The sequence below is a fragment of the Giraffa tippelskirchi genome, chromosome 5 (genome assembly GCF_054371585.1).
Source record: "Giraffa tippelskirchi isolate mGirTip1 chromosome 5, T2T-mGirTip1v1.2.pri, whole genome shotgun sequence".
Lineage (NCBI taxonomy): Eukaryota > Metazoa > Chordata > Mammalia > Artiodactyla > Giraffidae > Giraffa > Giraffa tippelskirchi.
Genome location: NC_137279.1, coordinates 77,326,281 through 77,353,215, shown reverse-complemented (window position 1 = coordinate 77,353,215; position 26,935 = coordinate 77,326,281). Strand labels below are relative to the sequence as shown.

The 26,935-nt window shown below is 53.2% G+C and overlaps 2 protein-coding genes across 7 annotated transcripts in view; one reads left to right on the top strand and one right to left on the bottom strand.

The window, feature by feature from the left end:
- ADORA1 (adenosine A1 receptor) overlaps positions 1-18,689 on the top strand; it is a 45,341-nt gene extending 26,652 nt beyond the window's left edge. For all 6 annotated transcript variants that reach the window (XM_081495048.1, XM_081495049.1, XM_081495051.1 and 3 more), the window contains exon 3: positions 14,158-18,689. In XM_081495048.1, the coding sequence (XP_081351174.1) occupies positions 14,158-14,797 (640 nt within the window). In that variant the 3' untranslated portion in view covers positions 14,798-18,689. The remainder of the gene's footprint in view (positions 1-14,157) is intronic.
- MYBPH (myosin binding protein H) lies at positions 16,316-24,686 on the bottom strand. Its single transcript, XM_081495045.1, has 11 exons — positions 24,388-24,686; positions 24,146-24,280; positions 23,248-23,415; positions 20,717-20,805; positions 20,165-20,360; positions 19,872-20,011; positions 19,126-19,285; positions 17,776-17,912; positions 17,460-17,646; positions 17,109-17,159; positions 16,316-16,582 (listed from the first exon to the last, which is right to left on the bottom strand). Exons 1-10 carry the CDS (start codon positions 24,614-24,616, stop codon positions 17,143-17,145), a joined length of 1,458 nt encoding a protein of 485 aa, XP_081351171.1. The 5' UTR covers positions 24,617-24,686; the 3' UTR covers positions 16,316-16,582; positions 17,109-17,142.
- Positions 24,687-26,935: the final 2,249 nt, after the last annotated feature.

Genomic DNA, 26,935 nt, shown 5'->3' with positions numbered 1-26,935 from the left:
GTCTGGGGGAGGCGGGACCCCTAGTGCTCCAGCCTCACCTGTCCTCTGGCTGCAGCTCAGAGGAGGACCCGAGAGTTGGCGCAGCCGGGCGCACAGAAGGGGCAGAAGGAGCTAACACTGGCAGCAGGGCCATGGGTGTGCGAGGGACAGGAACCCGCGAGGCAGACGCGGCTGCCCTTGGGAGCTAAGAGGGCCCAGGAGGCAGGTGCTGCCACACACCTGGCTGAGGGGCCTCGTGTGTCTCTGGAGCCAACGTTCAGGAAGAGCACCTCTTCCCTCTTGGGTGTCACCAGAGCGTAGACAGCTTCTGGCTGCTGAGAGGGGGCTGTCCACCTCCAGCACACAGTGGACTGGTGGCTCCACGCCAGCAGCTCCCTGACCACACGAGGTCAGCGGGTGCCTTGGGGCTGGGGTGGGGGGGAGGCTCACAGCCACTGGACGTGCGGGCTAGCGTTGAGCTTGAACTCCTGTCAAGCAGCTCTAGGGCCTCAAGGGGCTGCACAGGAGTGGTTGTCACCTCCCTCTGCTGATGTCCACATAGGCAAGAAGGGGACACTCTTTAGGCCCCTGTCTTCCTGTCAGAGCATGGCCTGAGTCTGAGCTCAGTCTACTGTTGATTTGAAGAAAAGAAGGGAAACAATTGGGAGAAGAATCAAGGACAGGGAAACTCCTCCCCAACCAAGGAGATGTGATCCCCTCATTTTCCCAGGGCAAAGAGAGACTGGGAGCCAGGCACCCTGAGGCTGGAACCCAGACTGCACCATCTGGACAAGCCACCCCACTTCTCTGGCCCCACATCCCCTCCAGGAGCGGGGACTCACAGCCCCTACTGACCTCTCAGAGTGGCTGCAGGGATCCAGGGGGCAGCATGTGTGCTGAGCCTGAAGAAGGAAGGCAGGCTGAGGGGCGCAGAACTGCGTGTCTCAGGAGTCAGGCTGGCAGGGCTGGTCTCCCTGTCCTGACTCTGCGGCTCACTTGTTCTGTGATCTTGGCAGAACTCTCTGAGCCTCAGTTCCTACATCTATGAAAAAATGAAAATAAGGATATCTACGTCACTGAACTGTTGAGAGGATTACACGTGAAAATAATGTAAACCCACCATCTTTCTCTGGTACCACAGGGCTTGTTCTTCCCTTTTCCTGCTGTTTCATGGAAGGGAAGAGAATAGATGGATGGCAGCGCGCGCGCGCGCGCGTGTGTGTGTGTGTGTGTGTCTGTCTGTCTGTCTCTGTTGCAATTGGAGTGGACAGTTAACAGACGCCTGCACCACTGTGTCTTGAGGGCTCCTTTACAAGCTTGCTGTGTTTACCTTGGTGAGGTGGCTGCAGCAAGCTGGGAGGCACGCTGAGTGTGAGGTGGTGTGCTGTCACTGTTCTGGGTACAGTGCCTGGGGCTCCTCCTTCTGCTTGAAGCTCTTCCATGAGCCCAGAGGCTGCCTGACAAAGGGTCCCGAGGAAGGAGACGTGTGGTCTTGAGGGGAGGGGAGGCAGCTGTGTGCTGAGTGTCTCCTCAATGTCAGGAGCAGCACTGAATGACTGCTTTGGCAGCATATTTAATTTTATTTAGCCGTGCAGGCTGGTATAAACATCATTTCTACAAATAAAGAAATAGAGAACCAAAGAGGTAAAGGAACTTGAAAATTGTTATTCAGATAGTAATTAGCAAAAGTGAAGCTTGAACACCTGCCTGCCAGATACCAAAGTGAATGCTGTTTGTGATACACCCACTTACTCGGCCACTGTCCTCAAGGATTTCCAGTCCATGGGGAACCGCAGTCCCTGTCCTCAGAGAGCTTCTAGGCTAAGACAGAGGCAGAACACCCAAGATTTTCCAGATAAGAGAAATTGGCTAAGAGGGCTGAGACTTCTGGGACAGGGGCTGCTAGTAGTAGGCAGAGGTCTGGCCTGACCTGCCATCTGGTTTCCTTTAGGCCCTGTCTGCTTTCTCTCGGGTTCTAGAGCCTGCATGCGCTCATTTGCACAGCTACTTCAATCACAAGTGCAAGGAAGCTAAATCAGGAGGTGTTGCTAGCCTCATGGCAGTAGAAATAGCCCAGTGAGGTCTGTGGAAGTGAGAATGAAGGAGATGGGCTAAAGAGGCAGCCCAGCAAATGCTGGGCTTGGTCCTAGGGCTTAGTGTTGTGAGAGATTCTGGGAGACTTTCTCTGCCACCCGCTGGTAGCATACCCCCTGCAAAGAGCACTGGGCCACAGTCAGAGGAACCTGGTTAACTTTCAGCTCAAACACTAACCAGCCAAGCTATGGCCTTGGGTGCTCACTGAACCCTCCTAGGCCTCAGTTTCCCTACCTGTGAAATGTCAACAACAAAAGCTGTCCTTTCTGTCAGGCAAGATAATGTGTGCAACAGGGAAGATCCTCGGTTGGAAGTGCTTTGTGAGGAGAAAGGTTCCGCCCCACTGTCATTTCGCTGAGGTGGAAGCCTCTTGCCCTTCTTTCTCCCATTCTGGCTCCCTGCCTTTCCTCCCTCCATATGGGGGAGGTGGCTCTCCATACAGAAAAGTGAGTCACACAGGTGGTTTGCAGGGGATGTGGCATGGATTTGAGTTCCTGTTTCCTACAGGATCCAAGACAATGCCTTTCTTTTTCCTAGGCTCCTCAGACAGCCTTCTCTGCAAACAAGGGTGGGAAGGGTTACTTTTGTGCCAACCATTCAGCTGAATACCATTGGGCCTTGCTCCTTTGACACACTGAAGTCTGAGAAGCTTGGGCAGTAAGGGATACTGGGGAACATAAGGCTATAGTCCCTGTTCTCAAGGTCCTCACAGCCTCATGGGAATATTACTGTGTGAAATACCAAACCCTGGTCTTGGAGGGAGCTGACCTAAGTTGCAATCCCAATTCTAACCACCAGCTGTATGACTCTGAGAGAGTTACCCAGTCTCATCTGTGGAGATGCTGCCTTCTTCCTGGGAGAATTGTGAAAAGAGGAAAGGAGAGACTGCATGTAAAGCTCGGTGCCAAGTGGTTACTATGGAAACACTGGAAGGTGGGCTAGGCAGCTATCAGCTCCATTTGATATCTGCCTAGCTAAGATTCTGAGAGGTGATACAATCTGCTAACACAGCAAGTTTGAGTCTGATTCGAACCCAGGCCCTCTGATACCTGTCACATGCCTGCCAGTGTTTTGTTATCTTGAGCTTCTTGCTTCCCTGGCCAACTGGTGTGACTCTGTTGCAGACACTGGTACCAGCTCCCCCAGGAGAAGGGGAGTAGTGGGTGGTCAGGTCTTTGTGGGATTTGAAAGTTGGGGCACTTGAGTTGAACCTTCCAAATGGCCCAGATTGTTGCTATTAATATCAGCTGGGAGAGGAAAGCCACTCTGGTGTTCCTACCACGTCCCTGGCATGCCTTTTCTACCTAATTCTTGCCTGGTTGAGTCCCCAGGGTCCATTATTGCCCACAGTCTGCCTTTACTTCTTGCGGCTCTGAGCCCAGCACTTTGAAGTTTTTGTCAATGGTAAATGGAAAAAAAGGCATTGATTTTTAATAAGCTTCCTCCTCTCCCACATACATCTTAATGTGAGATTCCCTCATCCAGGGTTGTGGCAGATGTGAGTGATTTATTGGGCTTTGCAGAAGTGGCAGAAGTGACTGAAAATGAGGTCATTGATCAAGGCTCCAAGAAGCTGCCTCACCAGGTCCCTACTCTGGGATGCTGCCAGTTGCTCCATGCTGCTCCATTATCCTGATGCAAATCACGGGGATGTAGGCCAGCTCACTGAGAACAGACTGTCCCCTACTTCCACCCAGGAGCAGCCGTGAGGAGAAAGTCTAGTCTTGCAGCAGGAGGAAGTGTAGTTAGACTCTAATTAGGCTAGAACCACTAATTAAGTAGCTTAATGTATTAAGCTGGGTGACTTAGAATGGAAAGTGGTCTGGGTAACTGGGGCAGAAATTTAGGGTTGGAAATCTCAAGGATTCTATGGGAGGTTCCTCAGCTGTGTGGGCTGGGTGCACATTCTGTTCTTCTCCCTCCAGGAGGGATGTTGTGGCAAGAAGCAGAAAGCCTCAGAGCAGCTTCCTCTTCTTCTCCTCCCTGCTTTATTCCCATTTAAAGTGGTCAATGATATCATTGGCCAACTACCATGTTAGTGACTGTTTTCTATTCATTGGATTTGTTGTTTCTCTCCCACCTTCTCTTTTTCTGACTTCTCTGGGTTTAATTGAGCATTTTATGTGAATCTATTTTCCTTTCTAAAAATATTATTGTGTGCCTACTGTGTACCAGGTACCATGGCAGGTGCTAGGAATACAACATTGAACCAGACCTGACTCCCATCATTGGGGAACTTGCAGTTATGTGCTCAGGGAGGAAAACATAGTTTTAGTGATTGTCCCACACGGGGAAAAGGAGGGTATCAGCCTCCACTTTGATCCAGGTGAACCGACCGCAAGGCCTGGGAAGGGGACTCTATGCTTGGCCTACGCCTACCTGGGCAATGCTGGGTGCTTCCCCATCTTTCACTGCATCAGGACCCTCCTTCTCCCCAGCCCATCTCTGGAGGTGCTACGGAAAAGAGGAGAAAAGCCTAGAGCAAATCCAAGAAGTCGGAAAGGCAGGGTGGGGCAGGGTTCAGGGCTGACAGCTGTTGCTAAACTTTTCTGTGTGCTGCTGCCTGGGTGGTACACTGGTTCCTGGACTGGACCTGGCCTGTAGCTTCATGTGAATGTCCTGCACACTGTGGGGATCAGTGAGTAGGCCTGTGGTGGGATCAGGGGAATAGGCAAAGGAGGGACGATGGGAAGCTGCTAGGTGCTGGAGTTCTTACCACTGTAATTTGGGCTCCAAATTTTCACCAACCTGAACGTGAAGTGGGAGCAAGGACAGGACCTGGGAAAATATGACTGCAGCTTCTTCCGGGTCCCAAGGGCAGTACTTCCTCGGGTTGGGATATAGCAGGAGGGACTGAAGTTAGATCCTGGGTAGGACTTTCTGGTGTAAAAGTACAAGCTATGGAATAGAGGCCTGCAGGTGAGACAGGCCCTGTCTGTGGAAAGATTTCCAAACAGGAGGGGTCTCCCTGTTCTCCCTGCCCTCCTCCCAGGTCGCTTGCGTCTTTCCTAGAGTAGAGGGCTGATGCTAGAACTTTAGGGAACCCTGAAATTCCAAGTGGCTTCCTTGGTGGTTCACTGGTAAAGAATTGCCTGCACTGCAGGAGACTTGGGTTCGATCCCTGGATCGGCAAGATCCTCTGGAGAAGGAAATGGCAACCCACTCCAGTATTTTTGCCCGGGAAATCCCATGAACAGAAGATCCTGGTGGGCTACAGTCCATGGGGTCGCAAAAGAGCCAGACATGACTTAATAACTAAACAACTAAACAACACCAATGAGGCCCAGGTGGCTGAAGCAGAGTAAGGACCCAAGTCCTCTGAGAGCAGCAGCCTCCTCAGGGCAAGCACCCCTCCCTCCCAGGCCAGGGGAGGCCTGGGGGGCGCCCCTGTGACTCCACGCTCTGGTCCGCTCTTTGATCTCAGTGTGCTACCACCTATGGGCTGCTCTGGACTCTGCTTACTGTCTCTGTACCCAGAGTGGGTCAAGGCCCCTTGAGGGAAACAAGCCTTCAGGCGGATGTTGAGGACTCTACAGTTCCAGACAGACTAGAAGATGAGCAGAACGGGGTGGGAGACAGCGCCAGAGCCCCCGAGACTGTCCCCCCGTCTCCACTCTCTGCACTGGCCGCTCACTCGCAAGAGCTTTACTGGACTTAGCCAGGAAGTAAGGTTTCTCCAGGGCCCTGTGGGGTGTAGTGGCAGGCTCAGCAAGCGCACCATCCCCGTCCGCTCCCCACCCAAAGACTCAGACACTATTCAGATCAGGGAACACAGACTAGTTTTGTACCAAGGCTGAATTCAGCAGAAGAGCTGAAGTGAAACAAGTAACTTTTTGTTTGTCTGAGTTGCTGCAACCTCTTTTGTGTCTCTTCAGGGGCTGACTGTTTTCTGGTGGAGTCAGGGGTGTCCTTGGGAGAGGGGTGGTGATAACAAGAGGCACCAGTTGCTACTATTCACAGAGGGGCCTTGTGGTCACGGTGAGCTTGCCAAGTAGGTCCTCTCGTGCCAATGTGCTGAGGACAAAGCAAGGCTCAAGGAATTGTTACTTGGCCAAGGCCACAGACTGTTAACTGGTAGAGCTAAAGCTTAAACTCAGATCTGACTCTATAGCATTCTTCATTCACTGGAGAAGAGTTTCACCCAAGCTCACTCCCTCCTGCAAAGCCTGGATCAGAACTCAGCTCCATTTTCCTATAACGTCAGGTCTTTCCACTCCGTTGGAAAAGAAATTTGACACCCTTTACCACCGTGGTCAAACCAGAAAGGCCTCACCGTGCCAACCACTCATAGGTCATTAAATCTATACGCAGACAGGATGCTTTTTTTCCCCATGCCACTGAATGAGTCAGAAAGTCTCCCACAGCAGGTGGGGTTATTTGGCCTTGGTGTTTTCACCATCCTGGCCTTACCCCAAGAACTGGAGAGAATCAAATCTGAGAGCAGGAAATGGCCAGGAATGCTGAGGTCTGGGTCCTGTTTTCCTGAGTTTGCAGTTCAGGTGAGACACTCTCCTCCCTGAAGACCACCCTGTTACTGGGATGTGGGGCTTCACTGGTCTCAGGAGTCAGAGTACTGGGGCTGGGGAGTACGTGACGGCATCTCAAAGTCACCCAGGGGATTGTGTCAGAGCACAGTCCCTGGGTCTCCTGTTGCCTGTGTGGGGACGTTCTGATATGCCCGGGACTGGGGGAAAGGGTTGGGGATAGGCAAGGTTGGGGCTTCCCTGGGGGCTCAGACAGTAGAGAATCTGCCTGTACTGCAGGAGACCCAGGTTCAATCCCTGGGTCAGGAAGATTCCCCTGGAGAAGGGAATGACAACCCACTCCAGTATTCTTGCCTGGAGAATCCCATGGATGGAGGAGCCTGGCGAGGGGAGAAGGGAATGACAACCCACTCCAGTATTCTTGCCTGGAGAATCCCATGGACGGAGGAGCCTGGCGGGCTACAGTTCATGGGATCGCAAAGAGTCGGATACAACTTAGTGACTAACACTTTCACTTTCATATTTTGAGAGCATGCCCTCCCTGAATCTGCGAACCTCCCTCCCTACATCCCACCCCCTGCAGCATCCTCCGCATCAGATGCTCTGAACAAATCCCAACCCCTCTTCCTAAGGATGAGAGGACACAGCCAGATAGGAGAGGGGCTTTGTCACAGGCTCATAGGCCTCTAGAGGAGCTTGTGATGTCAGTTACCTGGACTACTTTTGAGTCTGGGGTTGAGGCCAGGAACTTTGGCCCTGTATGTTTTATTTAGCCTGGACTGCTCTTCCATCAGAGACTCAGGAGCTATACCTCCCCTGTCAGAAGGAGAGTTCCCTTGGGGCAGAGAATAGCATGCGTCTTCCACTCATTCCCAGATTCAAGGAAGCTCTGAATCTGAAGCAGAGAGGGTGGGGGAAGTTGTTCAGAATAGAGGATGTTCAGTTCAGTTCATTTCAGTTGCTCAGTCATGTCTGACTCTTTGCGACCCCATGAATTGCAGCACGCCAGGCCTCTCTGTCCATCACCAACTGCCGGAGTCTACCCAAACCCATGTCCATCGAGTCGGTGATGCCATCCAACCATCTCATCCTCTGTCGTCCCCTTCTCCTCCCGCCCCCAATCCTACCCAGCATTAGGGTCTTTTCCAATGAGTCAATAGAGGATGTTACTGGGTCACATACATAGATATAATTGTTTTTCCTACCAGTCTGTTGAATTGTTTGTCCTCAGAACATGACCAGGAGTTATTTCCAAGGTCCATTACACTACTAGCATAATTAATTTATCCAGTTCTGTTCTTTCAAGGAGTTTAGTGTCTTCCCCCACTGTCTGTAGCTCTGCAAAGTAGCCCTGAGGGTGTCAGATGGATCCCCCTTTTGAGGATTGGTGACACTGATATTCAGAGGTGGTGGGTAATGCCACAGGGCCTGAAGCAAGCAATATTCAAGGCAAGATAATTAGGACCCAGACATCCTGGTCCTTCCCTGGGGCTTCTGATCCAGACTCCCGTGGGGAATGTTACTATTAAATATTTTGCCCCTAGAGTGTGCTTTTGATTGTATATGGTTTCCTGTTTCCTTTGAAAGGGAGACTTTCTCTGCAGGAAGTAGTTTAATAGTCTGAAATCTTAAGTCCCTGATCTTGAGATCCAACTTTCCATTTGAAAGGAGCTGAGATCTATGATAAGAAGGGAGGCAAGGAAGGAGGTAACCCGAGCTATGCAATATCTGTCCTTCTCAGACGGCAAGAAAGAGGGGAGGGAACATGGAGGATTCAGCCTCAGACTATCCAAACTGCATGTTGCAGAAAGGTGTGGACCCCTTCCAGTCCCCTACTCACTTTGCATGCCCAGGGCCTTGGTGAGAAGCAAGTGATGGTAAACAGGCCTCAGGACCCTGCCCTGATCTCAGCAGTTCACAGGACACTTCATCACCCCTGCCTCCAAACAGAACCATGTTTAGCCTTTTCCACACTCATTGTTTGGATTATCTCTCTCTTCTTTTGAGTTAACACATATTTACTAAAAGTCTGGTCAGGTCTCTTGTCTCTCTAGCAGGGAGTTCTTTGTGATAACTACACTCAATTGTTCCTGCTCCAGCTTCACTCATGAACCATTGGGATCTAACCTGGAACACAGAAATTATTAGGTGTTTACAACTGAGGGCTTTTAATGCCCTCATTAGGAACTGGTAACATAGGTCATGAAGCATCTGAAAAGTCAAAGAGGGGATAGTGAGGTAACTCAGACATTAGCAACAGCAAGAAGCTACCCCTAGGCTGAAGGACAAAAGAAGGAGGTGGTCCCAAAACCTAGGGGCTGCAGCCGGTTAGTGGAAGCTGGAACCATGGTGAGCCTGCTAGTGGGAGGTAGAGCCAAGGAAGAGATTTAACCACTGCCTGAGACACGCCTGTGACAGAGATGCGGGTGGAAACATCCTTCCGTCTCCTCCCTCCAGCAGTCCAATGCCTTCCACGAACCCAGTGACCCAGGACCTTGGGAGATGCAGGCTGCAGGAGTTAGCCCCCATCCCCTGTGACTCAGAGTAGGGCAGGGGAGGGGGGGTTAGGGTGCCTAGCTTGAGGACCAGCACACCCCAGTCTTGTCTGTGCAGGGATGGAGCAGCTTCTCTGAGCACCTTCCTCTGTTGGCCAGTTCTTTTTCCACCAAAGAGTTTTTGAGGATCTGTTTCCCTCCCTTCTCTTTTCTTTGTCAAATGCATCTTTCCTGCCTCAGTCCCCTGGTCTCTTTACCACCTAGTGGCATTCTGAGCTTTTCCTGTTCTAAGGAGCTTATTGTTCATGGTCTTGGAGTCCGCCTAAAAACCAGTCCACAGTGGTGTCCCTGAAGAGCCATCCTGTGACACTGTAAGCAGGCAGAAGCCAGCCCTCCCTGCAGTCAGGTCTCCAACCCATGAAGAAGGCTTATTCATAATGGAAAGGGCCAATGCAGAGCTCAGGCACGCTCATAGCTCCTGATGGAGTTTAGCTTGAGATGGAAATGCCCCTAGTCTGGGAGACTCTGGGGAGGCTGGTTCTGGCTGGGGAAGCCTCTGTTGGTCTCACTGTGTGTTGGGAGCAGGGCTGCTGCGTGTGTGTTGGAGCCTGGCTGGTGGCCTGGTGGCACTCACTCGTATCGCTCAGAAGAGGCCCTTGTCTTCAATCAATCATGAATGGTCAAATAATTCATTTTTACTTATCACTGAATAAAATGTGGTTGCCATTGCATAAATCATAAAGATTGAATAAATGGATATATGGATTCATGTGTCCATTTTTATGTGTATTTATTCACGTTGAGGGGTTGGGAGAGGAGAAGGGTCCCTGGTGAGAGAGGGATCAGGCTCAAGGAGGGGTGCCACTCTCCCTTCAGTGGTTGGGATCAGAAGCTGAGCCTCAGCCTGATGGTTCTCTCTCTCACTCGGACATCCAAACTCAGCAGCAGGTCCTGTGAGCTCTGCTCCCAAACACATCTGACAGCCGTGAGCTTCTCCCCACCCCGCACCGTCACCTACCCGAGGTCACCACCTCGCCTCTTGCCTTCGTGCATGTTACTTCAGTTGTGTCCGACTCTTTGCGACCCCATGAACTGTAGCCTGCCAGGCTCCTCTGTCCATGGGATTCTCCAGGCAAGAATACTGCAGTGGGTTCCATGCCCTCCAAGGGATCTTCCTGACCCAGGGATCAAATCACATCTCTTATGTCTCCTACATTGGCAGGTGAATTCTTTACCACTGAGCCACCACAGAATAGGGAATACTTGCCTCTTACCTGGACAGCTGAAATAGGCTCCCTCTGGTGTTCTTGCCCCGCTGCACAAAGCACACTCCACACTGCAGCCCAAGGTATCTTTTAAAAACAGAAATTGGATTATATTCTTCCTTTGCTTACAACAGCTTTCCCTGCACAAGAACAAAACCTTGAAATCTTTCATGTGACCTGCCCAGCCCAGGGGGCCGCCCCAGACCACAGCTCTGACTGCCCTGCCCTGTGTCTTGCCCTCACTAGGCTACAGGGGCGTGCAGGGCTCTTCCTGGCCCCTTCAGTGACATCTTCAAAGAGCTGCCTGCCCTGCTTGCCTGTGGACAGGGCTCCACGTGGTGTTTCAGTGCCTCCATGCTATTGCTTCCCCTTTGTCTGTCTGAGATTGCACACTACTAAGGGCAGCCATCTCTCTGACTAGCTCTCAGCATAGCCCCAGGGGTGATGAGGCCTTAGACCATGACTTGGCGGGGACAACACTTGTCCTATTGAACATGCCCCACCCCATGTGCACTCCAGAACTTGCAGCCTCTGCTGCTCTTTCCCACGTGTAAGGAGAGGTGAGTTTTTCTCCCAGCCCTGGGAGGAAGCCCTTCCTGTGAATGCCTGCCCCTACCCCACCAAGGTTCTGAGTCTAACCCATTCCCACTATGGAAAAAATAGCAAGAAAAACAGATGAGAACTGATACCCTAGGCTGCAGGGTCTGCTGGGACCTGGTCCTGGAGGAGCCCCAGGAAAGCTTTAACCCCAGGGCTCCAGGCAGTTGAGAAGGGTGAGGGGAGGAGAAAAGGGGGGCAACTCTTTAGCCAGAAGCTGCCTCCTCCTTGTCTCCCAGCTGGGACACTGTCAGAATTCACCTCCTCTCCTGATGGGTCATCATTGCCCAGATGTGAGTCCTGGGCTAGGCACCCCACATCCAGTCCTCAGGCTGGATGGCAATGCCAGAGCTCACCATGTCTACCCTTCTTTCTCTGGGTAGTACCGCCTGTGGACAGGGTGTAGGCATTCCCATTTTAAAGCTTGTTGGAAAGGGATATTCCCAATCTGCTTATCATCCACAACTAAACAACCCATAGTCAGCCTGCAGAGTGGCCGTGGGGATTACCTGAGACATCAGCGTGAAAGCACTTTATAAATGATACACATGGTGTGAACCACAGAGGTGATAGATTGTGACGGGGAGGCGTGGCCTCCATCCTTCCTTCTGCAGCTACAGCCCCATTTGGCCCTGCTGAGGCTCATCCAGGGCCCTGCCCCCCACCTTGTGACAGCTGTGACAGAGTGTCTTTCTCTTTTGTAGAATGATCTGTACTCCTTTAGTCACACCCTATAGACTCTCCCAGAACTTCTTTCACCATGGGACATGTGGGAAAGCAATTTAGCTCATCAGAAACAAATCCTGAGCCAGATGATTGCAGACACATTGGGCTACGTTTGCTGGACATCTAGAAATAGCAAGGTTTCCCAGGTGTGTGTGTTTTCAGGGGCTTTGGAGGGGTAGGAGCTCAGGCACAGGAATGTTGGTGGGGTGCTTACAGATCATTTCACATATATTAACTCATCTGAAGTAGGTCCCATAGTCTCATTTTACAGAAGAAGAATTGACCTAGTAGGTTGCAGACCTGGGACTCAGATATGGATCTCTGACTCCAAAGTATGCACCAGGCTTGCTATTCTGCTGGGGGGATTCAAAAGGTGGAAATAGGCTTTAGTTACAGCAAGAATTGAAAGATTCAGTTCAGTTCAGTCACTCAGCCGTGTCCGACTCTTTGCAACCCCATGGACTGCAGCACGCCAGGCCTCCCTGTCCATCACCAACTCCCGGAGCTTGCTCAAACTCATGTCCATCGAGTCGGTGATGCCATCCAACTATCTCACCCTCTGTCATCCCCTTCTCCTCCCACCCTCAATCTTTCCCAGCATCAGGATCTTTTCAAATGAGTCACTTCTTCCCATCAGGTGGCCACAAAGTATTGGAGCTTCAGCTTCAGCTTCAGCATCAGTCCTTCCAATGAATATTCAGGACTGATTTCCTTTAGGATGGACTGGTTGGATCTCCTTGCCATCCAAGGGACTCTCAAAGAGTCTTCTCCAACACCACAGTTCAAAAGCACCAATTCTTCGGTGCTCAGCTTTCTTTCTAGTCCATTTGTCACTACATGACTACTGGAAAAACCATAGCTTCAGATAGGCACAAGCAATCTGGGCAGATTTTAAGACTCCTTGAAGCTCTGGGGATACAAGTTTACAGGGTAGGGGAGGGGTACTGCACTGTGGTTTTGGAGTCTTCTAAGGGCCTCAGTTTCCCCACTGGAATGATGAGATTGGAAACAAGGTTCCCAAGGTCCCTTCTAGTGCTCAATTTTTAGATGGGGTGGAAATGGGTCCAGCTTCTCGCATCCCCCAAATCATTCCCCTTTCCACTCCAGTAAAGTCTTCAAGGAGCAGTCGGCTTTGGTCCAAGGTGAGAGAGACCTTAAATATTGCTGTGGAGGAGAAAGCTGCAGATTCTCCAGGCACAGGACAGAAGAAAACAGAGCTAGAAGGAGGCCTCTGCATTCACACCCATGGGCCTCAGTAGCTGTTTACGTGCTCAGGAGGCCACTCCATCCATCTCAGAAGCTGCATCAGAAAATAACAACTGGGCAAGCTGCTGGCCCAGAGCCAGGCAGGCCCCAGCCGTTGGCACTCATTCCAAGGCCAGTGCATGGGCCAAGGACATGCTGGATGCTGTCTGAATTGGTTTAAAGGGAAGAGGGGAGCCCTTCTAGAGTTCGTTGCCTTGACCTTGGGGACAGCGGTAGAGAGAGGCACGGCCCATGGGCAGCCTCACCCATTTCCTGTGTTATCCTAATGTTTTCATATCTGTATGTGTTATGGCCTGAGAAGGGCTGGGGGCTCTGCCCCTTAACATGGTCCTCTTTATTTTCTTCAAAGAACATATCACAACCTGTAGTTGTATTACTTATTTCTTACTTTTATGTTTTCTATTTCTTCACTCAAAGTGTGAGCTGTGTAGAGGAAGGGATTCTTTATCTTACTCCCAGCACAGAGACCAATGCCTGGCACAGAAAGCACTCAAAAAATGAATGAATGCACCCATGCATGCATGCCTAAATTGGAGTCCCTTGCATGTAGTCCTCGGTGACCATCAGTTTTCTTTCTTGAGACTAGTTCCCAATTAGTTTGGGGGAGGAGAGGTGGTTCTTGAGATGAACCCTTCAGGAGATAAGCACTGTACGATGACTAAAAAAGGAGGGGAGGTAAGGATGGAGGTGGGGGAGACTGGGCGGAGCCATGGGAGGTGGGTATGGGGGAGCTTTTTATGATAGTGAGTCAGCTGGCCCAAGGAGAGGGGTGGTTTGTTAATCATTTTGTTGTGTGGTCAGCTAGGAAGCACAGGATAGCCTGCACCCTGCATGTGGCCTTGGGGAGAACACTTGAGTACCTTGAACATCAGTCTTCTCAGCTGTCAAATGGGCCCTCATTCTGATAGTGCTTTTCTACCACATGGGGACTGTCATGAAGCAATGATAAGATCACCAGTGGGGGTGTGCCAAGTGCATATGAACAATTTTTACTTTGGTAATTTAAGTAAAACTCCTAAAGGAGTTCATCTGTTATTTTCTTCTAGATCTTTCTCACCTTCAGCAGGCGACATGAGCCAGTGCATTGCAAGTTCTGGCCTAAATTCTATATCCCAAAGAGTTTGCCCTCTGGCCAAAGACATGCACCTCCCCACTTACTGAGCCCTGGCTGGGCAAGGAGCTCCTCTTAGAGACCCCTGGGGCTGGGTGAACCGAGGAGGGGGCCTCACACTCTGCCCTCCTCTCCCTCAGGTACAAGACAGTGGTAACTCCTCGAAGAGCTGTGGTGGCCATCACTGGCTGCTGGATTCTCTCCTTTGTGGTGGGCCTGACACCCATGTTTGGCTGGAACAACCTGAGTGCGGTGGAGCGGGACTGGCTGGCCAACGGCAGCATGGGCGAGCCTGTGATTGAGTGCCAGTTTGAGAAGGTCATCAGCATGGAGTACATGGTTTACTTCAACTTCTTCGTGTGGGTGCTGCCCCCACTGCTGCTCATGGTCCTCATCTACATGGAGGTCTTCTATCTGATCCGCAAGCAGCTCAACAAGAAAGTGTCGGCCTCCTCCGGAGACCCACAGAAGTACTATGGGAAGGAGCTGAAGATCGCCAAGTCGCTGGCCCTCATCCTCTTCCTCTTCGCCCTCAGCTGGCTGCCCTTGCACATCCTCAACTGCGTTACCCTCTTCTGCCCTTCCTGCCGCATGCCCAGGATCCTCATATACATCGCCATCTTCCTCTCGCACGGCAACTCGGCCATGAACCCCATCGTCTACGCCTTCCGCATCCAGAAGTTTCGTGTGACCTTCCTTAAGATCTGGAATGACCACTTCCGCTGCCAGCCTGCGCCCCCTGTTGATGAGGATCCTCCAGCAGAGAGGCCCGATGACTAGACTCTGCCTCCTGCCCCCCCTTGCCTGTGTCTGGGGTGTCTCAGCCCGGGACTCCCCTCCCTGCTATCCCACTCGTCTCCCTTGTCTCTCCCTGCTGTGGGCTGTGGGCTGTAGGCTGTGGCTCTGACCCGCCCCTCACGGTCCTGGGGGTGGTTTGGGACGTCAGTCCATGGGAAAAGAACTAGGTAACCTGAGGGAAAGAGGAAAGTGGCTTGGGCCTCCCCAACTGCCTGATCAACCCACAGGCAGCCCAGTGCCGCAGCCTGAGCGGGCCTGAGATCCTGAGACTGCCATGGGACCACATAGGCCAGAAGACTCCTGCAAGGAGCCTTTAGTCCCACCTCCCAGAACCCTATGTTCCTGGCCACCATGTTTGCCAGAGTGCCTGCTCTCCTCGCCCCAGGGATTCCAAGGTTATACTTGCGAGAGGCAGAAAGAATGGGTCCAGAAATAATTTCCAGTATTTGCTTTATTATCCACTAGCCCTTGGGCCCTGAGTGGGGGTTCCGTGCTCTCCAGAGCTAGTGTGGAATTGTAGGTGTGGGCCTCAAACACCCACTAGGCAGAAGCATTGAGCCCTCATTCTTGCCCTGAGTATCCCAAGTAAGAGAATGAAGTGTCACTGCTTGTCATCTGGGCCACCAGCTCTACCAGCTCCACCAGTCCTCTGTGCTGGGCACCCTCCTAGGTGACACCCCTCTTTGCTGCTTCTGGGCCAAATAGAGAGGGGAACTCCAGCCCTGTCAACTCTTGGGAACATGCTGCCTGCCTGGGGAGGAGACGAAAAAGGGAAAATGGGCTGCCATGGGCACCATGGGATGAGTGTGACACAGGCTGGTCAGGCCAGAGGAGACTCCCCTCCAGAGTGTGTGGACAGGAAGGTCTTACTGGATTTTAGTACCCTCAGTACCTCTGGAACTTAGCACTATATTCAAGGGCTTCGAGGCTCTGTTGCAGAGTCTAGGCCTTTAGACTAGACCCTTCGGGAAGGGTCTACTCCTGGCCCAAACCAAAGCTCCTTATACAGAGGAGTGAGGGGCCAGGTTCTAAGTGTGAACAGCAACTCCAGGGCTGATTCCAGGCCCTTCCCTCTCTCAGGTGGGATGTCCCCTGGCTCCCAGGAAGGGTCACTTGACTAATACAAGACTGTCAACCCTCAGGGAGAATGCACCCCACCACTGAGGGCAACAGACAACCTCAACAGAGAGAAATCAGTGGTGGTGTCTGGGGAGAAATGAAGGGAATGGGGAGGGTATGGAGGCGTTTGGAGCAAGGAGGGTTCCAGAGAAGGGTATGTCTTTTCCTGTAGTTATCCTCTAAGGGCAGCAAACTCTGAATGTGAAACAAGATCCTAAAAGATCTCATATCTGGAAAACCCCCATGAGACCACGAGTCCCCTCCCACTGGACCTTCCTCATGGTGTCAGAGGTGGAGACTCCGTCATGGGGACCCATTCATCCCACCCTCCTGGGGACACAGCCCCCATCATGCTGACGCTCACTGTCACAGAGGCGCCTGCACCGTAACACCAAACACCTTTATTCAAGTGCTTCTGGCCCAGCATACAGCTCTTGGCAGGAGGGCTCTGATCTTTGCACCTTCCAGGGCTCCTGGTGTCTAGGAAGCCTGTTCAGAGGCCCACTAGACCCACTCTCAGCGGAGGGACAGAGGCGAGGCAGGTACCAAGGAGCACAGCCATCAGCTGTCGCTATGGGGTAAAGACCTCAGGCCTCTGAGGCGCTCGATTCTGGACCTGGCAGCCCTGACCCCTCAGGCCTGCAGCACCTGGCAGAGAACATTTCATGAGCCCCGCTGGTAGGCAGAGCTGGGCAACATGCGCCTGCTGAAGAGGTGATATGGGGGAGAAGGCCTCCCTTCCCAGGCCCCCCTCCCCTTAGGCCCTTAGACCCTTAGACCCAAAGCCCAGGCTCCAGCTCTGCCCACCGCAGCTCTAGGATACACCCTCACCCGTCCAGAACCTCAGAACCACCTGGGAAGGGCAGTCAGGGCACGGTTGTTTCTGCTACTTTTCTGGCTGAGGAAATTATCCCAAGGGGATGGCCCGGCCTAAGGTCAGAGCCAGGACTAAATCCTGTCCTGTGCCCATCCCCTGGATGCCCATGCCTTCTAGGCCTTGCCAGCATCACCCTACTGTGCTGGGTCTCTGGAGCACCACCAGGACTGCATGCGTACCTTGCCTGTGGCTGCAGATTTATACTCAGAGCTGACTGCCACCCTTCCTTCTTAAGCCCACCCCTGCTCTGGGCCTCCACCCCCAGAGGCAGGAGAGGGGGTGCATGCAGTTACTTACCTTTCTCCTCTTCACAGCTTCCACCAGAGGCTCCTCAGTGTGTGGCTGAGGCTGGGAAAGACCTTAAGGTTAGAGCTCAGGGAGGGGGCGGGTGTCTGCTGGGGACCCAGGTGGAGGGTGGGAGGTAGTGAGTCCCACACCCTCACCCCAGTGAGCTGTGTGTCTGCAAGGCAGCCTCCACTGAGCCATCCTCCCTCTTGGAAAGTCCTCCTGAGAGCCTGACCTTTACTACCCTCACCTTGCCTCGATTTTCAGTGCTCAGCCTCATCTAGTCCAGCAGGAGAAAAGATGGCTTCCCTGGCCTCGCATGCATCAGAAGATTCCCAAAAGGCAACCTCTCTCAGCCCTCACCTTTCACCTCCAGCCGGCAGTCCACAGATGCCTCCCCCAGAACATTGACGGCCTTGCAGGTGTAAACTCCGGAATCAAAGGGGCTAGGTTTCCGGATCTCTAGGGTGCAGACACCTTGCTCAGAGAGAGCTCGGTATTTGGGATCACCCTGGATGTCCATCTTGTTTTTCATCCAGATGATCTTGGGCTGGGGGAGCAAGGTCAGAGAGAGCTGGGAAAGGTGTGGGCCAGGATGAAGCCCCCGAAGGCCACCCTCACTCAGGCTTAGGCAGAGTTGTTTGGAAAGATTCTTCAACCCCAGTGCCCCTGCCCTCACCTTGGGTGAAGCTCGGACACTGCAGGAGAGCTGCGTACTGTAGCCAGGGGTGGAGGTGTGGTCAGCCAGGGGCTGAGTGAACGAGGGCGCTTCTAAGAAGTCTCGCTCAACAAAGCTTTTAGGTTTGGCAACAATATCTGGTTTTAGGGGAGAAAGAGGGGATGAATTTGAGGTGACAGGAGGAGACCTCTTAAGACTGACCTCATCCGTTTTCCTGAAATAATCACTATAGCTTACACCTACGTATCCCATTTAATCTACACAGCATTCCTTTGGAAGCCTAAGTTTGTCATCCCCAGCTAACAGATGGAAAACTAAGACCCTTCATGGATGAGGGACTTGCCAATCTCACATAGTGAGTTTGTGGCTTAAGAGGTGGAAGGTCACATGATGATTATGGCTCTTTGGTCTGGAGGAAGATTGAGGGCAGGTGACAATCCATTTCATCCCTGCCTCCACCTCTGGAGCCCCATGGCAGGATCCCAGGTTCCTGAGATCTTTGGGAAGCCAGGCACAGCCAACATGCAGGAGCTTAGAGGCAGAATATCTCAGAGAGGCAAAGGAAAGCCAAAACCATGGCTGGGTGAGTTACAGAGGGAGGCAGAGAGGGGAGTGATGTTGACTGAGGGTAGAGACTAAAAACCCAGCGAGTCCACATTTTATTTCTCTCTGTTTTTGGAGACTTTACTGGCTTTCTATTTTTAAACAAAACCTTTTTCCTAATTCTGTGCAACTTAGGCTGGTGTTTAAAAGAGTATGCTTTCTGCGGCCCACACAGACTGTGTGGGGCCCTTAGGCCCAACGTCCAGGTGACATGCAAGGTGATAAGGAGAAAGGACCGGGAATTTCACATTTGACGCAAGAGGACCATGTGTCTATGTAGAAACAGTAAATACCCATATCTCTGTTGTCCATCTATGTGGTGCTATATTAGGGTTGGGAGTTTGCTTTCAGCAAATTCGCCAGTCTACCTAACCACACACATCGTCCTTCAGAGTGGTTCTCTTGGGACGCTGTACATGAGACCCAGTGACTGCTATGATGTTGGCAGCCACGTGGCATCTTTAGTATAAGTGCAGTCTCCCAAGGGGTGCTGCTCATTTGCGTGGTTTACTCTGATGTGTTTGTTACAATCAATCAACCACATCCATTTTTTACAGTCACTCTATGAATATGTGTGTGCGCATAGCGGTGGCATGGGTATGGAGAAGCAGTAAAAGTTCTGGCAAGTGGGCTCCCGTGAGACGTACACAGGGAAGGGTGCTGAAACTCCAAGGGAAAGGGAGAGATGGGCAGAAGTGTCAGCATGGCGATGCCTGGCTTGATTTCTGGTCTTGGACCCAGACCCACCTGTCTTTACAATGTGGGCGAGCTCCTTGGTGATGGCCGCTGAGGCGCTGAGTCCACACAGGTTTTCTGAGAAAACTCGGAAGGAGTACGAGTTGCCCACAATGAGGTCGGAGACAGTGCAGGTTGTGGGGTGGTAGCGCTCCAGCACTGTGAACCATTGCTGCAAGAGCCCGGCCCTGTCATCCTCACCTCCCCATGCCCTCACCCTCCGTGCACCCCCTGGGGCCTCCTCCTTGGAGAGGCTTGCTCCACGTCCCACCGCTGGGACTTGGAATGCAGAGAAGTAACTCCTGGGAGAAGGTGACCTCTCTGGGGACCTCAGAGAATTCTAGAACCTTACTGGTCAAAGTGTGGCCAGATGATCTGCAAAGTAAGAACCACCTGGGACCTTCAGAGAAGTGTAGGATCTCAGTCCCCACCTCAGATCCACTGAATTAAGACCTGCATTTTAGCAAAATTCCCAGGTAATTCACATGTACATTACATTTCCAGAAGCACTGCTTTAGAGCTTGAAGGGCCCCAGAGAACCGCCCTTGCAGTCTTCAGAAGGAAACTGAAGTCCAGAGATGAAAGAGATTTGCCAAAACCCACACAGCGTGTCAGGTTGGCAGCAGACAGACCAGAAGTCCTCGGTCCCTGTACTCTCTGTGGACACGCCTTCCCCACCACCTCGGCCACTTCCTCTCCCCCAGACCCACCTCTAGTCAGACCTTCCTCCCCGCCAACCCTGCTCCAGCAGGCCTCACCTCTGTCTTTTTGTCTGCCTTCTGCACCGTGTAGCCCAGGAGCTCCGTGTTGCCTGTGTCCTGGGGTGGTGTCCACTCGAGGGAAGCATTGCAGTTCCAGACGTCCAGCAGTCTGATGCTGCTGGGGGGTCCAGGTTTTTCTGCAGGACCAGAGAGTAAGGAGCAGGGCTGAGCTCACGGCAACCCCACCCCCGACACAATCGGGCTCCTATCACTCTCTCTTGGCCTGACCCCACTGACCATCAGTTCTGGGGCAGGAGGAAACTCAGCCCTTGCCTCCCCTGGTCCCATACCAATCACCAGGATGTTGATGGCTGCTTTGGCCTCTAGGCCTTTCAGCTGCACAGTGAGCTCATAGCAGCCTGAGTCGGAGCGCTGGGCTGAGCGGATGAAGAGGATGGAGTCCTGGTCCCCGGTGCGCACGCTCACCCGCTGGCTGTCCAGGGCATGACCGTTGTGGGTCCACAAAGCCTGAGGCTTGGGATTCCCCTGGGAGGGAGGAACTCTCTGAGTGGAAGCAAAAGGTTCCAGGCCCCCACTACTGCTCCAGGGTTCTCTGGAGCTGTGCTCAAGGGAGCTGACCGCACTAGCCTTGCCTAGGAAGGGCAGCAGCGGCTAGAGCCACAGGTGCTTCCAAGAGCCTCACTGTCCGGTTGTCCAGCCGGCCCCGGGGCCACCTGTCCTATTCACCGGCTGGAGAATCGACCGAGTCATGTGCATCTTGATGGGTGGGTCTCAGCAGACCTCCAAGGGAACCCTGACATTTTCTGGGCTCCTCCGATACACCTCAGACAGGGCCCTGTATTTCCACCCAAGCTCTTACCCTGGGAGGGGGGCATACCCACCTGGAAGGGGATTTGCACGTTAATCGACTCTCCCACCTGGCGAATGTAGGTCTGACGAAGGTGGCGGGGAACACGGATCTTGGGGGTCTCTGCATTAGAACCAGAGTCTAGGCTTAGCACAGCAGGGGGGCTGCTGCTGAGAGGCTTCTGCGACAGGGGACAGGACAAACTGAGGCTGAGCCCGCAGAAGGGCTCCTGGGATGCTCTGAGACTGCCTCCCTGTGGGCAGGGCAAAGCTCACTCCCCAGATCCAGGGGGCCAGAATCCCCTGAGGCCCTTGGGGAGTTGAGAGATGGGAGGTTCCAGGAGGGCAGGGCCTCCACGGTGTGAACTGGTAGGCATCCTAGGCACTCCCTTGGTGTCCCAACCCTGCCAGGCTGGGATTTGCCCTGCAGCCCTGGCATTCCTGGACTCCAGATGGGCCCTGCTGGCTCCCTGGCTCCCCCTGGTGGGGAGTGCGTGTGCACCTGTCGCCTGCGTTCCCAGGAAGGGTGGCCAACTCTGTCTCCTTCCTAATGCCTCTGCCCTTCTGCCTTGCACCAGCGCAGGCCTTCAGAGACGCCCCTGTAAGATCCATTTGCTCATTGCTCTGTCCCCAAGCCAGGTGAGAGGACTAGGGTCTTTCCCTTGCTAAAGGGAACCAGAGCAGGCATACTCCCTTCCTTCTCTTACCCCTCCCACTACCTTTCAGTCTGCAGTTGGGAGGTCCTTCCTGACACCTTACTTCCGACTGGTGCTCTGGTGGAGAAACACCTTCCTGACCATTACCTCATTGGGTACAATCACTGAAGCTGTTGGGCGTTCCACAGGGAGCTGTAACACCCCTGCGACTCTCTTCCTGGGCGGGGTTGGGGTGGGGGTGGCTGAGGCCCCTCAGTGGCAAACAGGTGACAGCAGTTGGTTAGTGGCGTGCAGGGCGGAGAGGGAGGAGACAGTGAGAAGGAACACGGTGTCTCTGAGGATTAGCTGTGCAGACTCTTGGCCCTGGAAGCACCAGGGGTGGAATGTTCCAGAGGCAGCTGCAGGGGGCCAGGAATGCTTGGCAGCTCCAGGTGGCTGAAGAGGGACAGCTGAGCAGCTGAGGACTCTAGACAGGGTCCCCACTCTGCCCTGCCCCTGAGAAGGGCCTGGCTGCTCTCTGTTTATTCACGACCTCCTCCTGCCCTCTTCTCTCCAGGAAATCCCCTTCTTTCCTGCCAGAGGAATTTTAACGGAGTAATGGGTGCTGAGTCTAGCTGATTCCTCTAACATTAAGCCTCGAGGTTGAGGGTCCTGGCCCCTGCAGGCTCTCAGAGTCTGAGCTCCCTATGCCATCAGGGAGGGTCCAGGATGCCTGCCAATGCCCGCTTCCCAACCAGGAGGGCTTCCTGCCACTTCTAGGCTGGAATCATACTGAGCTGCTAGGTGGGACCATGTCTCACCCAGACTCAAAGGAAGGAAATGTCCTCTGGTTTTGAAATTCACCAGAAAAGATTCCTTGCCACGTGGTGGGACAGGAACGGTCCTGTGTGGGAGTCAGTTCTGGAACTACCACTAATAGTCTGGGTGACCTCAAGGGAGCCCTGGGGTGCCTTGGCTTGGATGGACCAGTTGTGACAATTCTATATTGCCTAGCCCTGTGGTTCCCACATCTCTCAGACCTTAAGGCTGAAAAGTATTTCCTTGAATCCAAACTTGAATCTTTTCTGCGGTCATGAAGCCCCCTCTTTCTGCGGTCATGAAGCCCCCTCTTTCTGCAGGCCTTGTCCGGAGCTGCGGGGTGCCCCTCTGCCTCTGGGAGAGAGGAGGGCAGGACAAGCAGGAAGGTGGAGGAGGCCTCGGGCCACCTGCTGGCCCATGTCTCTTGTCACTCTGGGGCTCTGGGCTGTCCCCAGAGACCTTGGATCAGACCAAATGACTCACTGTCATTAACAGACTGAAACCTGATCAGCCTTGGGAGGGGAGCAAGGGTAGGCTTGAGGCTAATGCACCCTACAAATAGAAATCTTAGCAAGGAGACAGCAGCTGGCGTCCCAGGTTTCCAGTTCAGCACTGGCCTCGGGATGGAGAAATTTTCACAGGTCTTTTGCAGGGTGTCCATCTTGTTTCCACTAGGGACGTGGTACAGTAAGAGGCAAACAAAGACTTTTCTCTGTTCCAAAACCTTTGGGAGAATCTGGAACCCAGGTCATATGAAATGAGCAGAAAATGAGCTTCTATGGCTGCTGAAGGGATTACGATTAGATGGGAAGAATGAAATGAGTCTAAGCGTTGGGACTCTGAGGCAGGTGACCGGAATATAAGCTTTCATTTCTGGGGGTCAGGAAGCCCTTTCTTCAATGCTCGCGAGCTGGACCACCCAGGAAATTGGCCTCTTTGACCTCCAGAGACTGCTTGCTGCTGAGGAACTTGGAACTTTCTTAAGGCAAGATGGCGCTAGCAGGTGGCTTGTGCACGTGAGTGTGGGGAAGCGACTCTACCCGTTGGCCTCCTTTTCTCCGTCCATTAGCTAAGGTGCCTAGGAAGGGCTGGGGAGCAGGGATGGGCTTTACCGATGGTCTCCTGGATGTGGACGAGCTGCTCCAGCACCGCTGGTGGGCCAGCCCCTGCAGAGCTCACTGCAGCCACGCGCACGAAGAACTTATCACCTACAACCAGGTTCCGCACAGTCTGCTGGGTCACCATCATGGGCCGGGCATTCACAGGCACCCACTCCAAGGCTGAGAGGAATGAAGAGAGTACAAGGCCCTGGCCCCATGGCTGCAGGCACCCTTTCTCAGTGGGGCTTCCCTTCTCACTGATGGTCTGAGGAAGCTGGCCTCCCTTTCCAGGCCTTATTTTTCCTTTGCTCTCCCTCCCTGACTTCTCATGTGTCAAATGGCATCAAAGACACCTTATGTCAGAACCCTTGAGTGGTGGCCAGAGATAAGGTTGCTGAAGCCCAGAGAGGCTTGGGCACGTTCGCCAAGTCACACAGCAAGGTGGGGGTAAAGGCAGGAGCCAGACTGAACTTGCCTGCCGCAGAGGTGGACAAGATGGCGGCAGACAAGATGGCGGCATCAGGAGTTTGGCCACAGCCCCGCTATTTCTGCTCACTGTCCCTTGTTCTAACTTAGCCCTCTCCCTCAGCTTCTCTACAAGCAGGGTCCTCTGAGACTCAGCACCTCCTTAATTCTTACAGAGGAGAACCCCAGTGTCACCGACCCTTTTATCCTTGTTACTCGGAGGCTTCCTGGAGCTGGAGAACAAGGCATCTGCTGAGGTCCCTTGGATACCCTCCTGCTTTCAGAGGTGTGTAGGTGAGCAAGACGCTGTCCGTGAGGCTTAAGCAGACTGCCTCCACTCCCGCCTCTGCATCTTCCTCTGGACTGACCCAACTGCAGAGTCTTGTCCCTGCTGCCCCCCAGGCCCACCTCTCCTCGGTATATGAGGTCTTAACCCGGAGCTCACCTCCCTCTCGACGGAGTTCCAGCACATAGCCCTGGAGCCCCAGCCTCCCCAGCCTCTCTGGAGGCTCCCAGCTCACAGTCACCGAGCTGTCACTCACATCCTCCACGGCCAGCAGCAGCGGGGCACTGGGGACATCTGAGGGAGAAGCAGGGGGCGGTGAAGGGGTTTGCAGCCGAGACCTTGCCCCCCACCGCTCCCTGCCATGACTGCCTCCCCCCTCCGCCCGCCCCAGATCTCATCACCTTCACGTGGAAGTGCAGGGTCAGTGGCTGCGGGGGCTGCGGGGGCTGCAGAGGCTGCGGGGTCAGGAGGCTGAGGGGCGGACTCCTGTGGCTCGGGAGCCTGCTCCCCCCTAGGAGCCTGCGGAGCTGCCGTGTCTCCAGAGGGCTCTGTTGGGGGCACATGTGCAGACTCAGAGGCGGTCTCCTCCGGACCAGAGGCAGGGGCCTCCAAGGTGGCTTTTTCTGTCATTGCAGTGCCTGCTGGAGGGTCAAGCTGGAGTGTGCAGGGATTAGCACTGGAGGAGCTGTGCTTCCAGGGTGCCTGGGACTACCTAGGTCCAGTCTTATATAGTCAGGGGGCTGCCCCACCCCCAAGCAAATGTTCCCAGCTGTGGGGTCAGGTCAGGCAGGGGGACTGAAGGGAGAGGGAGGCGCCTAGGCCAGGAATAGCTATGGGGGAGGAACTGCAAGGGTCCCTTGAGGAGCGCACAACCTCGTCCATCATCCCAATTGAATCTTAGAGACAGGGTTCTTGTGCCCAGATAGGAGGAGGGCACAGATCAGTGAGATGGGACGTTGCCAGGAGCCTGTGCCAGGGGTCAGGGCATTGGGAACAAGAGCTTCCATCTGGATAATGAACCCAGATCAGGCTCTGTGTGTTTGGCCTCTGTGGGGCCACTTGTGCTCAGGGCTTCTTGGCTTGGGTGCACACAGCCTGAAGCAGCCTTCTCTTAGAGCATTCCCAACTTTGTTCCTGGGGTCTCACACTCCCCTAGTCCTCACATTCCCTGGCAATTCTCACTTGGGCTGTATGAGGCTGAGGGCCTAGAGAGGGAGGGAACTGAGATGCCCAAAGTGGGCTGGATTGCAGGAATTCTTCTAGCAATGGGACCCCAGGAAGGGAGTTCAAGGCCCCGGGTTACCCAGCCTCTCAAATTCCTGCTCTGGACCTCAGTTTCCTCGTCTGTTACAGAGGGCACTATGGCAGTCCCCTAGCCCTTGGGGTGAAATCAAGTCGTTAGACAGATCTGGAAGAGATCTTGGAGGAGGACAGCACTCGGAGACTTCTAGAGTCCTCGAAGCAGAACATGGCATGGACACTTGCGTGCCACAGGGGAAATGAGGCAGATATGGCCAAATTTCTAGTCATTGAGTCATTCATCCAGTAAAACATTAAGATTTGTTGCTGGTGGGAGTGTAGATGGGAGCAATCTCTTTGGAAAAAGTGAGATGGTATCTAGTCAAACTGAAAATGTGTGACCCAGCAGTTACAGTCCTGGAAACACACATGTAAACATTCACAGCAGCATTGTTTATAACATTAAACCTGAAGAACACAGCTCTGCCTCAACAGAGGAATGTATAAATAAGTGGCGTGTATGTGCACCTATAAACCAAAAATGGAATAAAATGAGCAAGCTTCACCTACATGGCTGATCTAACAGACATAATGGGGAGCAAAAGAAGCTGGGCACAGAGAGTGATGCGACCCCATTAATACTCAATTCAAACACGGGCAACACCAGCTGTCTTCTTCAAGAGGCATCTCTAGGAGATGAGACAACAAAAGAAGGCAAGGAAGATTAGGATAATGCTTGCCTCTGGGTGGAGGGACAGAGATATATGTGACTGTGGAGTTTTAGAGGCATGAATGAGGTCTTGTTTCCTGTCCTGGGTAGTGGTTATACAGGCTTTCACTATACAGTAATTCTTTAAATTAAAAAAAAAAAAACATTTTGTGCACTCTTCAGCATGTATGATATATCCCACCATTTTAAAATCAATGCCCGTGTAATTTATTTCGAGCCATCAGTCTCGTTCATACTTTGCCCCTTCCCCAGGGCTGGGGGTACAGGAGTGTGGCCACGTCCCATGGTGGCTGTCCTTGTTGGGAAGGGCAGTGGAGGGCCTCAGGAGCCTCTCGATCCTGCCCTGCTTGGGTGCCTGGGCCCTCTGCTAGGTGAGTCAGAGTCCTGCTGAGCGGGATGCAGGTCCTGGAGACCCGATCCTCATCCCTGGCCTCTGACTCTGCAGCTATAAGTGAATGTGACTAACGCTGTGGGACACTGAGTCAGCCCTGCAAAGCCTGTCCCAGGATGGGGGAGGGTGGCAGGGGGAGGTTGGGAGGGGATTAGCTGCACTGGAGGACTCACAGCTCCTGGGATTTCAAAGATCCCCATGTGGTAGAAGGGCCATGGGCACAGATTGGGAGTGCTTGGCCCAATGGCCGGCAGTGAAATGCCAGGCACCCTTGAATCTCTGGCCAAGTTCTCACTCTCTTTGTCTTTAGCTTGGCAATGACCTTGGGATTAGTTGCTTCTGCCCCGCTCCAGCTAGTTCAGATTTCAGGGAGGCTGAAGGTATTTCCTTTCCCCACACCTCAAACTAGTGCCACAAACCACTGGGCCAAGTCACAGATGATTCAAATATCCGGGAATTCCCAAATAAATTCTCTTTGATTTTGGAGCGTGCAGATGAACTCTCTTTGTATACAAAGCTTGTCCGTGGCTCTTGGAATGTGCCGGAACTGTTAGGAACATCTCTACTTCATGAAGGCTGGAAGCCTGGC

Bases quoted from the DNA above. Each gene is read 5' to 3' on its own strand.
- MYBPH (XM_081495045.1), bottom strand. From the start codon at position 24,616: ATGACAGAAAAAGCCACCTTGGAGGCCCCTGCCTCTGGTCCGGAGGAG. The intron at 20,361-20,716 runs GTGGGTATGCCC...CCTCCCTCCCAG, and splicing joins ACGTGCAAATCCCCTTCCAG to GGGAATCCCAAGCCTCAGGC. The intron at 17,913-19,125 runs GTGGGTCTGGGT...CCCTAAAACCAG, and splicing joins CGCCCACATTGTAAAGACAG to ATATTGTTGCCAAACCTAAA.